The following is a 14996-nucleotide window of genomic DNA, read 5'->3' as shown; positions in this document are numbered from 1 at the left end:
GATAAACTATGGCAAATGATGCAGATTCCTTTTTTGTTGTTGCATACAGGTTGCAAAGCATGTTCAGCTTGTGAAAATTTGTGTCAGCTACTCTGAAATTACCTTCCATCTCAAATACCTTTTAGACACTAAGATAGCAATTTAGGAAAACAGTGATTTGCAGTTGATGTACGTTTGAGCTGTGATTTGCATACATTATGTAGCTTGAGGCTTCTCCTAACTAAACCCACTTTTCAGATTATGTCGATATAGCCCCAAATAGACTATAGGTTCTGTACATTTCTTGTAATTATATTTCTGCCAGAATTCCTGCCTTCAGAAGAATCACTGTGCAGGTAATTAAGTAATACGAACATACCATTCATACAATATGCGGGGCAGCTAACCTTCCATCATGTTTACTTGCAGTTCTATGTCAGAGCATTGCATCAGCCTTCCACAAGCTGTGAATGATTTACCTTCATCCACTAAATCAGCCACCTCAAAGGTGGTGAAGAAAGGATTGTGGATCATGCAGAATACTCCCTTTTCTTCATGCTGACTTCATGTCCATCTTCCCTAATGGCTTAGAGATAGAGGATTCTTGCCTGAAACGTTTAACGGGATACTGTGTTTTATTTGATTTAATAATTAGGTTTATAAGCGGTCTAGAGTATATACAAATGTTTATGATGGGATATGATCTGTAAACATTGCTCTTCTGTGTTTCATGTAAGATTTCAAAAACAGGTTTGAAGAAAATGGGGTTATTTCAGATGACTGAAGGGTAACTTCATCCATGTAGGAATGATGGCAGGTTTGTGAAAATTAAAGGGCGCTACATTGCTACTCACTCTTCCATTTCTTTCTGCACTGTGTGCTCCCTTCTCAGGAATGCCAGGTTGGAGAAAGTGTATGTGCACTGACGCCATATCACATCATGTGAAGTGTTTGGACAATGCACTGATGCACTCAATGCTGGTCCCTTTACTGACTGCACCGCCATTTAAAAAGATTCTAACTTGTGGAACCTCTTTCTCCAGTCAGACAAGCAAACTTTGGAACTCAGTCCCATCATTAAAAATACAAGAAACGGACTACTCAGCACACTCTGCAGCATTCCAAGCTTGTGCACTAATACGCACACCACATCATGTTTGGAGTAGGTCTTCACACCTAAACTACTTCAACCAACATCTCCTGCAACCATAAAAATAACAAAATTCGGAATACCTTAGAAGGCTGAGTGGAGTCAATAAATAAAACTGCGCCAAAGACTTTGTTTTCTGGCCACGCATAGAATGAGGAAACTTTGCTGACAAGGTTGCCCACAAGAGCATCAGGTCCACTAACTCACACAGGTATTTGAAATTTAAGAAGCTGTCCAGGGTCTGTCAGGGTTTTCTAAGGAATCCCTTACTGTGTAAGCAATCTCAATTTATTAGTTATATACAGTCTTATCAGGCATCTGAGCATTGTGTGGGTATGCAAGGATCGTGTTTTTTGGCCAAAACCCTTGCATGCAGTAACAAAAATGCCTCTGTTGACTAAATAAAAGCCCAAACTGTCTATCTTTGGTCTTCAGTAATAGGTCGGAAGAATAAACCGAGAAGGCAGGCAATGCAGTCTGCAAACCTCGAGATTCTCGTTTAAATGGTTTCCATTCTCAAAACGAAGTCTTGGGAGGTTTCCAGTGTGTGTCATGGCGTCCAAGTAACGTTAAGCAGAAGAGTAATCTGGGCATAGTAGCAAATTTTAATTTTATAACAGGATTTTGATGTGAAGTGTGGTACTGTGCTGTCATCAGCCTTGATTATTTGCAGTATAAAGGAACAAATAAAGTTACTATAGTCATTTAAAGTGCTGTGCACATCATTTGCTTATTGTAGGATCATTGTCTTTCCTAACTGGGAAGGACTGCAGTACATCGACCATATACATATCATCTCACCTATACTTTATGAAAGACAGAAAACCATCCCTACACCACATCGAATGTTCATGTTTATATTAAGGTGTATCAGGCATCCCAAGTGAAAAACTACAAAAGATAAGCAAGAATAGCAATAGTGCGAGATACTCACACGATTGAGCACATCCCTTTGGCAGCCCAAGTACAGGTGCGGCAATATCCGGGTTGGACCGATGTTTGAAACAGGTAGGCAAGGCTGAGAAATGCAGCTTGGGACAACCGCAGCTTTCCCTTCGCAGAGACCAGGGAAACAGCTAGCAAATTCGGTAAATCCACCTGTTAGGGTAGAAGAAAAATGTGTAATAATTTACTGAACTGCATCGGAATGGAACTATCGAGACCTTCCAATGTACAATAATTTACAATGGTAAATAATATTAAGATAATGATCAAAATCCTTCGGTCAACAGAAAGCGATGACACCAATAAGGCAAGAGCCTTACATTAGCCAGCTACATCATTAGACTCCATTCACTTAAAAACAAGCATTTGCAATGCAATAATGTCTCGCATTTATGCAAGTTTGAGCTGTTGGCATTGTAAATGACCATGCCTTTTATTTATGTTTTAGTTTTTAAAATATAAATAAAAGGCATGGTCATTTACAATGCCAATAGGCTAAACTCTCGCAAATGCGAGACCTATTGCATTGCAGGCGGTGAGACAGAGTTGATTAAATTTTACTAGCTGCGCTTGAAGCGCAGCGTCCCACGTCCATGAAGCGTGTGCAGCAAAGATGTAGCACTGGCAAATGAATCGGCCGGGAACCAATCAGCCTGCGGCAAGTAAAGAAAGCCGGTATGAGCAGAGGTAGTCACAACTGTGCACGAGAGACCATTCAGCCTGCGGCAAGTAAAGAAAGCACGTAGGAGCAGAGGTGGTCACAACTGTGCATGAGAGACCCTCCTGCAGTAAGAGAGGCTCATTAAAGAAAATAGTGCTTAGAGACTTAAGAAGACGTATCGTGTAACAACCGAAGTAAAAGGGCCAGTCCTGTTGGAGGTTACAAATGAAAACAAGGTGGTACTAAGAAGGGACTATCAAGCCTATAAACTAATCAGAAGCAGGCATTTACGAAGGACACTGACACAAGCTAATGACAAACATGGGCGGGGCTTCAAAGCCATACTCTACTACTGCATGCCTTGCAGCAGCGCATGTGCTGCCCAGGCCCGACCTAAAAACTGCAGGCTCAGTTTACAAACCTGTACCGTTCATAAGGTGCAGGGGAAGAATGGGAAAAAGACAAAACAATGTATTCACTGTGTATAAATGTTATACGCATAAGTAATCTATAAAACTTACAAGCTCAGCTCCAAGGTATCCCCATCCATCCTCAAAGGACAATCCAGTGTGCCCATCAATTCTTCTTCAAAGACTTGTTTGCAACCCGCGTCCCAAAAACAAAGTCTGTGGATAACACATAAAAGGCTGGACTCAAGGGTACTGCTCCACTTCAAAGGCCGACCTCATGAGGTGACCGGCTCCTGAGAATTGTACTATATTTTTCAAAACACGAATGGTGGGGATCTTTTCCAGAAGGCTGAGGAAGTGTGCCCTGCTACCGTTTGTGTGTGCACCTCTTGCCTGACTGTCAGCAAGATAGTAGTCGCTCAAACAATAGAATTGACTGGGCATCTGTACAGTTTTATGATAGCGTATTCCCGGCATCTGTGATTACTTCAGGTTAGAAAAAGTATACTCGTCTTTAAATTCAGCTAAGCCCTCATGCCACTTGGCCAGACTGAAAACAACTCAGAGCTGTAAAGAAAATCAAGCAGTTGTGTTCTCTAAAACATTAGAATCCAAGGGAAATCTGGAAAACTAGTAAACAGCTGTTGGTAAACACATTGACTTCAGAAAATTTTAAAGTACTGCTGAATTAAATATACTACCCAAAAGCTTGCTACAATAAATGAACAATTAATCAGAAACACAGTACTGATTCAAGGTCCAGAAACACAACTGAACGAAGATGGGTTATGTTTCATATAGGTACCCCAATATAGGCTCAGGTAGTCACCTAACCTCTCACATATATTCGCCCCTACCATTACACTACATAACTGTTCTTGGGACTGACCTTTTACCCAGTTACGGTACTGCTTAGGGTTTTCCCTGGAAACTAGCCTCATCCATTATGCATGAGGATTATAGGAAACTCAGTAGAACTACCATCTCATCGCTTGCATAATAACTATGTATAAGGGTAATTCCTGCAGTCATCCTAGGTCCAACGTGACACAGCAAGGTAGAACCCCTGAGGATACCACTTTGGGTATATAAACACCATATCTTGCTGGGGTAAGCCAGAGGAGAAAAGGGCTTCCATACCGATGCGAGACGTTGAGGTTCCTGCACGCAGGCACTCTAGGTCGCAGTGGTCTGACATCCCTCACTGGGTGTCCATGTCATGACTAAGACGGGGTCCCACAGTCTCTCACTTCAGGTAATGGGGTGGATTTTATCCTAGAGGGATTCTCAGCTTTACACCTACATACCTGCTAGGTACACTTAGATACATCTTGTTAGGGTCGCATTTTAGGAGTACGCTTTTATTACTGTCATGTATTTTATATACTTGCCTGTATTTGTTGTTTTATCACGATGGTAGAAATCTAACATCCTTTTACTCTGTTGGTGCTTCTAATCATTTATATCTGTTTCTGTCTAATGGTGGTTTCAGCACACCTACTTTACTCTAGAATGACGCTGGTTCAATAAATACTCATTGGAAAAAACATTCCCAGCGTTTATTCTGTTTATTTCTCTAAAACAAATGAGCATGTGAGACTGAGCGAAAAGTATAGCACTGTTTCCACGATCCCTGATGGGACAGAGTTGTTATGTTTGATAGTTGCAAAGAATTATTCTCTCCTTGGTAAGAGGGGTTTCTAGTGGCACTGTGAGCTAGCTGGTATACAGTCTAACATACCCAGTGGGGGTGCCTAGAATCAGTGTATGGGTACAGTGTAGGTTGTCTAAACGTGCAGATCCTATATAGGTTTATAGAAACTACACAACACTCCAACCAGACCTTTCTGCTGTTCCCCACCGCCGACTCAGGAAGGGTCGTGCACAGGGAGTAGCAGCTGCAATGGCCTGGTATCAGATTCCGTAGGGCTGCTGACTGCAAAGTCTGGCCGCTGAACCTGGCTGCTCTCAGGTCCCACGCATGCCCTTGGGAAAGGGAGCAGGGCGTCTCTGGGCTGCTATTAGTTACGAGGCGTGGGGTCCACTCAAGTGTCCAGTTCTAGCTAGCATTTTCCACTGAAGACTACATACTTCACTTGCTTGGTTCAAACTGATTTTGCAACCCATTTCCAATTTTCTCTATCGCGTCAACAGAAAACTCTGTTTTACTCTTCTGATTTTATCATAAGCAGAAAGATCATACAAGATTAAATTTCATAAGTGCCCAAAAACGGAATACCTGATACGCCTATGTGGAATTTCCATGTGCATCACATGGACGGGGTTATTTTAGATGTCATTCATACCAACAAACAGAATTCCAGGCATGTTACCAGCTAGAATGTGGCATTCTACTACTAACGCTATCTAGATCGACTCGGCTAAGTTAGCTCTGGCTGCATTGCTATGTGGTTACTTTGCATCAGCACTCAAAGGTTTCCTCTCCTTTAATAACAAACAATCAGGGATATAGCCTTTATTATTGGCTTGCCACCATATCCATCTCAGACCTACTGTGCTGGGAATAACCTTTTCAACAAGCCAGTCATTAGGTATACTGTTGTAAAATTACAAACATGTACACAATTACAGTTGTCAAAACAATAAAACATCTATCCTAAGAGAGCCAAATAAGGATTATAGTAGTGCACATCTTCTATCCTCACCATTTGTTTGGGTGTGTCACCAATACACTTGAACACTCTGGTAATCTCTGAGAACAATCCTGTTGCTGCTGTGTTGGTTGCTGCCGTGAACACGGTTTGTGGTGAAACGCTCTTAATCCACTACAAGCGCCGTCACCCTGAAAGCGCTTTTTGGCAGCGCTGGTGACCAACTGCTCGCGTTTCCCGCTCCGCGGGAAATACTCGTGATTGTGGGGTTGAAGGCGGATAGAGACTCAAAGAAACACCATTGCCCACAAGCCATCTGGGCCTGGAGCATCTCCCCGCCACGCCCCCCTCACTTGGCTTTAATTGCGCTGGAAGTCCGCGCATCGTGGGACGCGCGGGGGCGACGCCGGGCTAAGCCCGGGAAAAGGGCGGGTCCTCTGTGGTCCTCAGTGGCTGAGGTAGGCTGGGCTGGGCCCTGTTATTTTCATTTTTGAACAAAACAGTCCTATTAGTGTTTGAAGGCGTGTAAATCTGTATCTCTGTTGATTGGCCGTCTGTCTCCACAATATGACAGCAAAGAAACTACGCTCCGGAAGAGTCCTAGGTGGGAGGTCCTGTATAAAAACTAGATCTAATCCCTTAAGGAATAAATATGAAAATAGTGTACAACTCAAGGGACAGATGCAGTTGCTGAAAATATGGGAAAAACCAGCAAACAAATCTACAGAAGCTCCAATAATCACTGATGATGACTTGTTAACAACGGTGGAACCGCAGTTTGAAGTAGTGAAGGATATCAAACCTGAGCTAACTGCGGATAAAAACTTGTCGATTCCGTTTCCAAATACTGATGCAATCCCCTCATTATGGTCATCCAAAGGAGCTAATCCTGACCCTTCGAAAGCAAATTCGAAAGTCCTTCAGCCTAATATTCTTAAAGACACAGAAAATGAGGAAATGAATACAAAAGATCTTTCTATTCCGTCCAGTATCGATCTCGAACTTTGTGGTCGCTATATGGACGAGAATTTCCTGAAACAGCCTGAACCCAGTAAAACTCCAAATGGAGCAACACCATCGGGATTATTGCTATATAGTAGCACTCCTTCTATAACATCTAATGATATCCCTTCAATGCAGAGCGATTCGAAATCTCCGCAACTTAATCTATCAGGGATCTGTCCCCTTACTGCATCTGGATACCCAAAAAATGATAAACCTATTTCAGATTCCCTGATAGCACTTGAACATTTACTGGCTTCCATACTTTTTCTATTAGGCAAATTCGTTGGGAGTTCTGATTGTATTTTGGACTCGGTTATTGAGATACTGAAAGTATTACTTGCTAAAAATACTGAGACTGGGTCCACTTTCCCCACCGAAGCTGTAGTCCAGAATGATCTGGTCAGTAATAATTCATTGAATAAAAATGCGCAAATGGGGAAGTTGCTAAAGGTGGACATTCATGAGCCCTTTAAGACCCCCACCTCACTTTCCTTACAACGGAGGAAAGAATCAGAACCGACTTTGAAGGAGGAAAGCTTGGCAGAGGTAAACCAAACAGCTGAGAAAGAACTTTTCCCTATTTTTAATCAGGATAAAAAAGACTCTGAAGGAACTGTAATGTCCAAGGGGAAAGTAAAAGAAACAAGTAGAAAGAACAAAGGGAAAAATAGGAAACCTATCCGCAAGTATAAGAAGAGAAGACAGGGACAAATTATTTTCCAAAAGCACATAAATACAGAAGCTTGTGATGTAATAGAAACTGCAGATAGATCACTATTGGATACTTCCTCTAATGAGGCTGTTGCTGGTTTCACTAACCCTGTTGTAGAAGGTCGTCTGGATGCCAGCATTATGAATGGGGGAGCGCAACGTTCTAAAGTTGCTGAGATAAATTCCTCGGAACCTGTAGAGGAAGCCACAAGAAACAAGCCTATTGAAAAAAGAATACTTAATCCATTTGCACCTAATTTTTGCCCTATTGCTGAGGTGATCACGAACATTACTATTGCTCCTTTAAAAATTTCTAACACATGTGTCGATACCTTGACATTGGACTTTCTTCCCTTATTCGACTCTGACCTAAATTTGAATAGGTCATGGTTGCTTAACTCTTTTAAGGATATTGAAAGCCTAAAACTTATTTTGTCAAGTGATATTGACGTGGTCTCTGTAATAAGGTCTGAAAACGAGCAACGAGCACGAGTAAAATTTTGTTCAAAAATTATTGCTAATATTGTTCTACAACAAGCGGACGCATTCCAATGCAGAGGGATTGATGTGTTACCCTTTATTAATAATGGAAAGCGTATCTTCCCTAGAGAAGGAGTTTCCAAGATGGGTCTTAGGCAGGAAGACCAGTCCTCCTTTAATAAAGATCTAAAAATCTGGGTATCGAGAGGTAAACGCATGGTTTCTGAGGTACTCCTTACTCCTGAGAACTTGGATATGCCTCTAACAGAAAACAATCAGTTATGGAACTGGCTACCAGGAGTTTTGTCTAATAACACATCGAATAACCCAAGACTGTTTCAACATCTTTAACAGTCAATTAAAAGTTGTATCTTGGAATGCCGCAGGACTACATAATTGTTCAGAGAAATTAGACTTTTTATTTTCTTTGCATGCAGATGTGCTATGTATTCAGGAAACATGGTGTAAAAACAGCATATATGGAGGGAAAGATTACTTTGTCCTTGAGGCCGCTGCTACACCTTCAAAAAAAGGCCATGCGAAAGGTGGAATTGCCTGTTTGTTATCAAATTCACTACAATGGCAATTTTCCCACTACACGGACATTAGTAATCTTTTCCAATCTATAACTATTAACAATATAGAGACTGTAGGAAAACGTTCTTCTCTTGTAATTTTAAATGCTTATATTCCTCCTGAAGATACTTTTAACATTGTTTTGAAGCAAATGTTTTCCTATGTAAAACAATTATTAGAGCTTGATCAGCCCCCTTATATTTTACTTATGGGTGACTTAAATAGCAAAGTCTCTAATTTAAGTATAGATATGTTTAGAAATAAATTCATGGAAGAAGCATATAATATACCTCAAGCAATCTTTCCTAGTAAAATAAAAACTAATAAAAGAGGAAAGATATTACTTGAAGAACTTAGCTATTTTGAGAGACTAATTGTAAACGTTAGGATGCCTTCTGACATTCCCGCTAAGTTTACACATAGGTCATTTAGGGGTGAATCCATCCTGGATTATGTGATTATGGACTATGATACGTTTCCCTTCATTCAAGACATAATGATCTCTCAATCTTCCTTAAGCGATCATAAGGTGATTAACATGACTGTCTCGTTACAACCTCCAGATAATGACTCCTGGTCCATAGCCAATAAAGGAGTCTCTATTCATTCCAAGTCTGGAAGGTGCTTCTGGGACCCTATCAGTATGAAGGATGTTCAAAATATTCTTGCCCAAACTATACTAGAATTAGATGAATGGCAGGGTAGGGAATTCCTATACTTCGAAAACTTTAAGAAGAAGCTTACTATGGTAGCTAAGAAAACAAAAAATGCTAAGAAGTTTTATTCCCCTCCTAGTATATTATTACCTTTAAATAAGGAGATAAATAAACTTGTGAGGCAACAGTACCTCAGTAGAACTAGGGAAAAAGAGCAGAAGTTAGCCTTACTAAGAAGAAGGAGGGTGAGGCTGAAAATAAAATTAAAAAGAGAAAAAGAAGATTCCCTCTGGATTAGGTTAAGAGAAGCATCGGCCTTTAATAATTCTAGAGAGTTTTGGTCTATAATAGGGAAGGGATGTGGTGTAAGAACCACCCCTATCCCCATTTCCATTGCTGAAGATGTTTGGATATTATTCATATCTAGTCTGTACGAATCTAACGGTGTAGAGGGCGATAATAGGGATCTAGCCCCGAATAGCGAGCATAATATAGAGCTCCCAACCGAGAAAACCATAGCTTCTGTGATAAAGAGTATGGGCTCCTCCGGAGCTATGGGTTCGGACGAGTTACCCATGTCACTTATGAAGCAAGATGTCACCTCCTGGAGTAGGATTCTTTTCCCAGTATTTCATGCATGCCTCCTTTCGAGATCAGTCCCCGACTCATGGAGGGGAAGTATATTAATTCCCTTATTTAAAAAGGGAGAGCGAGATAATCCTACGAATTATCGTTTAATAGCTCTATTGGACGCAATAGGAAAAGTTTTTGCTAAATATCTTTTAATATTAATCACTGAATGGCTAGAATCAAACTGTATTTTACCTTTGGAACAAACCGGATTTCGCAAAGAGCATGGTACATTAGATAATTTAACAGCATTACAGGTGATTGTTGACAAATATGTACGTGTTCGAGGTGGTGGAATATATATGTGGCATTTATAGACTTCTCCACAGCGTTCGACAAGGTGGATCGTCCAACGCTGTGGAGAAAGCTTGCAGCTTTAGGTATGCCAATACAGTTACTTGAACTCGTGAAGTCTCTTCACTCGAACACGTGGTGCGAGGTGCTATATGGTGGAGAAAGAGGTCTTTCTCAATCCATACCTTCTCCGAATGGTTTGAAACAAGGGTGTATATTGGCCCCTATATTGTTCTCATTATATACGGCAGACCTCCCTACCTCCATTTCTGCTTGTGGTGGGCAACCCCCGAAAATTGGAGGATGACATATATATCGGTTTTAATGTACGCCGATGATATCCTCATCTTAGATCTAACCCCAAAGGGCTTGTCTAACCGCTTACAGGCATTAAATCAATTTGCAGAAACACATTACATGAAGATTAATGTCTGTCTCGAAAAGCAAAATAATGTGCATTTTTGGAAAGAAAAAATGTAGTCCGAAAATTATAGTTGGGCCATAGGAAGGCAGAAACTAGAGGTGGTTAAAACCTACACTTTCTTAGGAAAAATCATTTCAGCAAACCTAAGTGAGAAACCCCACATTGAGCACAATGCACGTAAAGCATCGGCACATGGTATGGGGTTAAGTTCACTGTATAGCGCTACTGGGAAGAGACACTTTACACTATTTCTGGAAGTATTTAGAGCAAAGATCCCTGCTACTCTACTGTACGGATTAGAATTAGTGGAGTTAAATCACTGGGGATTCTTGCAAAAAATAGAAGGAAAGGTGCTAAGAAGAATTTCATCTCTAAATACAGCTTGCTCTGTATCTTCATGCAGGCTGGAATTCGGACTCCGAAGTTGTTGGGTACAGGGGCTGATTGCCCTAGTAAGGTGGGTGGCCCGTTTAGCGAGAGGTAAACCGGGTACCTTACGGGAAGCCATTAAAAATGAACTCCTGGGCAATTTTAACGAGTTTTCTACGCTGGTTAAAAACTTTAGAAAAGCTGTAACTCTGTTAGAGTTGGATGAAAGCACACCGTTTTTACTTATTCCTACTGAACTAAAGTTTAAATTAAAATGTGCATCGTGGGAACTCAGTTTTAAAATGGATATGATTGCCAAACAAGGGAATAGAGAAAGGCAATCACTGTTTAATACTTATACACCAAAACTGGCCCAACAATACCTTACCTGGAATGTTCCCCATAGAGTCCGCAGATTATGGTACCTTTTAAGACAAGACTTGCTCCCACTAAACCACCTCTTTGCAAAATGGTATGGTGTATCTCCTATATGTAACTTTTTTAGTAGTGCTATACAGGATCGTAATCATGTCTTGTTTATCTGTCCCGCATTACGCCCATTGCGTTTTAAATGGTTAAAACCTATTTGTTTACAATTAGGAATTCTAAATGTCAAAACCTTTTTCCATGCACTTTATTGTCCGCCAAATGAAATGTTCTGTTTTAGAATTTTTAACTTTTTTAAAGGGTTTTTAGATATTTATTAATGTTACAAGGAGAAGTGTTAGATGATTGCTCGACCAGTGAATAAGTAGTGTTTCCTTTTGTTCTGTAACCTATGTTTTCTTCTGTAATCATTACTGTATAATTGTGTGTTTATTTTATGTGGCCCTGATTTGAGAGCCAAAACATAATAAACTTAAACTTGGAAAACTTGAAAAACTTGGTAATCTCTGAGATTCCAGGCAACTATATACATTCATGCAGGCTTCGGCACAGTGCAATATCAATCCACCCTTCAAAGCAGATTGTCTTTAACACATGCTTTCATGATAAGTCAGTTAGTCAGGCATACTGGCTTTACCATAATATTTCATAATAAACAGATCAGGCCTCTAGTAATGATCATTATTACCATAACCATTGAAGTACTGCTGCATTGATTATAAGCTTTCCATAAGCCAAACAAGCACTGGCAACAATACTAGGTCTCCCGCCTTTGGAATCTATTGGATTTTTTTTTTTTTAAACATTTATTGAGCGCGGTTGCTGCCTGTGGGCGTCCAAGCACTAAGTTGAAGCAGAGAGGTGGCGGAAGGAGGAGTTAGGGCTCATGGGCTTTAGCGAACAGTAGTGTCTTCAAGCTTTTCCTGAAAGAGAGCAGGTTTGGATTGGACCGGAGTGAGAGGGGGAGAGCATTCCAGAGCCTGGCGGTATTCAAAGAGAACAACCTGCCCCCAGACCTGGCTCGCTTCACTCTGGGAACAACCGCAAGGAACGCCTCCGTCGACCTGAGGTTCCTGTTAGGGTGGTAGGGGATGGCCAGGTCATTGTTAATGGCTGGGCCGTTTTTCCAGAAGGCGCGGTGCGCTATGCACAGCGCCTTGAAAGCCACTCTCTGCCTCACTGGCAACCAGTGGAGACTTTTTAGAGCAGGTCTGGCTGACTGGGTGCGCGGGATCTGCAACAGGGTACGTGCTGCACAGTTTTGCACGACCTGCCGTTTCTGGAGGGTCATCTCAGCTGCCCCCACGTAAAGGGCATTGTTCGAGTCCAGGCGGGACTGAATGAGACCTTTTACCGCCACCTTTTTGGCCTCTAGAGGAAGGATCACAGTATCACAGTTTTTAAAAAACACAGTATCACATTAACAATTTTAAAAGTAGTCTTTAAAAAAGTCCTGCTCTCGGCTTTCCGCCTCAAGAGCTCTGCTTACAACAAGCGCAGGCGAAGAAGGGCGCGCTTTTGTAGTGAAGGGGGGCGTGGCCTGTTCCAATGGGCGTGGCCCTGGTGTCCCGGTGATTCACCTGCGACCCGCTGCAGCACCTGACTCGGCTGCGCGGGGAGGGAGTCACGTGGGGAGCCAAGAGATCTAACTCTAGTTGTTTTTTAAAAACACAGTATCACAGTTTTTAAAAAACACAGTATCACATTAACAATTTTAAAAGTAGTCTTTAAAAAAGTCCTGCTCTCGGCTTTCCACCTCAAGAGCTCTGCTGTACAGCATCCTAAATACTTTTTTTTTTTTACTTTAAAAAAAGTAAAAATAGGCACTGCGGCACGCCACTGGGAGAGGGCCATAAACAGGGCCGGGGCAGGGGGGAGCACCACATGGAGAACTGTGTTGGGTGGAAGCAACACTAAGGCAGTGGGTGGGGGAAAGCAACCCAGGGGCACAGAAGCAACTTGGAGGGTGAGTTGGGGAGCAGACAAAATGGGGGAGAGTAAAGAGCACGGTTCGGAGAAGCAACATGGGGAGAAGCAACGTGCAGCAGGAGGGGCAAAAGCACAAGTGCAAGAATGCAATGTGGGATGTACTCAAAGGAGAGGCACACAAGACTACAGACAGCAAAATGGAGAGAATAGGGAAAAACGTAAACAAAGGGGACAGCTAGGAAACACATGCACTACTATTGAGCGGTTAACCTAAAAGAAAAAAGGTAGTGCCTGAAAAGCAAGCAATGGAAATATAGAAGCCTCCCAACTAAGAGATGGTAAAGAGGCTATGCTTAATGGGAGGGACACATAAACAAGACTGATGAGCTGGGATGTGCGTACGAAGCAGGCAAATTAGAGTGCCAGAAAAACCAACCAATTGTAAGCAGTGGGCAGACTCCAAGCCCATGTGTGTTCTTGATAACTCCACAATATGTTTCATAGCAGACAGTGCATGCACTGTCTAATATGCTTGATCGAAAAATGTGCACTAGAATTACTCTTTTCAGGGGAGGCACACAACTATGGCCCGAACAAACCCTGTACTCAGAAAAAACAGTTTGTGGGTAGATCCAAAGCCCCTTTCCCCCAGCAGTCAGCTGAAACCTCTTTTTTGGGTGATCACAAAGTATGGCTACAGCAGCGCTGTCAAACCAGACCTAAAAAGCAAACCAGAAAAAGGCAAGAACATATGAAATACAAAAACTGTAAAATGTATTCACAATTTGTGCACATGTAGAGTGACAATTCATACTGTTGCTCTTCTTACTTAGTGCCAAACATTGATCAATCCATGCTGCCACTTGTGACACTAGGAAGATGTTCAGTACTTCACCACTGGCTTTGACGGAACTGCCCCGGACTTCAACACATACCTCATTCTGAAATTTCAATAACTTCTTCCCCACAAAGCCTGGGTCCTTAATGGACACAGCCAGTTGCTGATGTGGAGCAAATATGATTTACAGCTTTTCCTGGTGTTTTTTAACCTTTTAAATCACCAGTGAGCTTTCTCAAAACACTTAATGGTACTCTTACAAACCCCCTTCAATAAAACTAGACACAACACAGAAAGAACAATTCTACCAAACAATTGTTAAAATGGTGTATTGACATCACATCCATGCTGAACTAATAGACCAAAGAACACACTTTGGCAGCACCATGTTATATCTCTGCATTATAACCATAGCCTGTGGATGACAACACAACGTATTGGACGATTGATATCACTCTGTTAAAGAACTGACTTCATTTTACCTCATGTAAACTGAATGCCACTGTCCACAACAAAACCACAGAAAAATCTCCTCTGGGAAAGATATTGTCAAAACATTTGATAATGGGTCTAGTTTTTGACCCACGAATAAACTTGACCTCAAATCAATTGGACAAACAGTCACTCATTATAACATGGTATCCAGGTAAACCTGAAACCTATTTCTATCTTCTCATACACAGTAGTCGTACAACTTAATGGTTGCAAGTGGCTGATTAAGTGACCAAATGTGTGTCACTTATAATAACGGAGTGTATAACTTATCAAATAAATTAACATATAGACCACACCCTTATCCATGACAGGCCCCAACAAATCTGCCTGCACTACCTTCTTTGTCATTACGAATCCTAGATATCCCTGCCAAGCAGGCATCGTTTTTTCTACGCTCCACAAGTGGCATTATCTTCCACCAACAGAACAGCATTTTCTACAAGTA

The 14996-nt window shown here is 41.6% G+C and overlaps 1 protein-coding gene across 2 annotated transcripts in view; it reads right to left on the bottom strand.

Annotated features, from left to right (window-relative positions):
* Positions 1-14996, bottom strand: part of DUSP16 (dual specificity phosphatase 16) — a 331362-nt gene that overhangs the window by 86988 nt on the left and 229378 nt on the right. For both annotated transcript variants that reach the window (XM_086952924.1, XM_086952925.1), the window contains exon 4: positions 2064-2227. In XM_086952924.1, the coding sequence (XP_086809050.1) occupies positions 2064-2227 (164 nt within the window). The remainder of the gene's footprint in view (positions 1-2063; positions 2228-14996) is intronic.

Source organism: Lissotriton vulgaris, chromosome 1_2, assembly GCF_964263255.1.
Source record: "Lissotriton vulgaris chromosome 1_2, aLisVul1.2, whole genome shotgun sequence".
NCBI classification, from domain to species: Eukaryota; Metazoa; Chordata; class Amphibia; order Caudata; family Salamandridae; genus Lissotriton; species Lissotriton vulgaris.
This window is presented reverse-complemented; position numbering and strand designations above follow the sequence as displayed.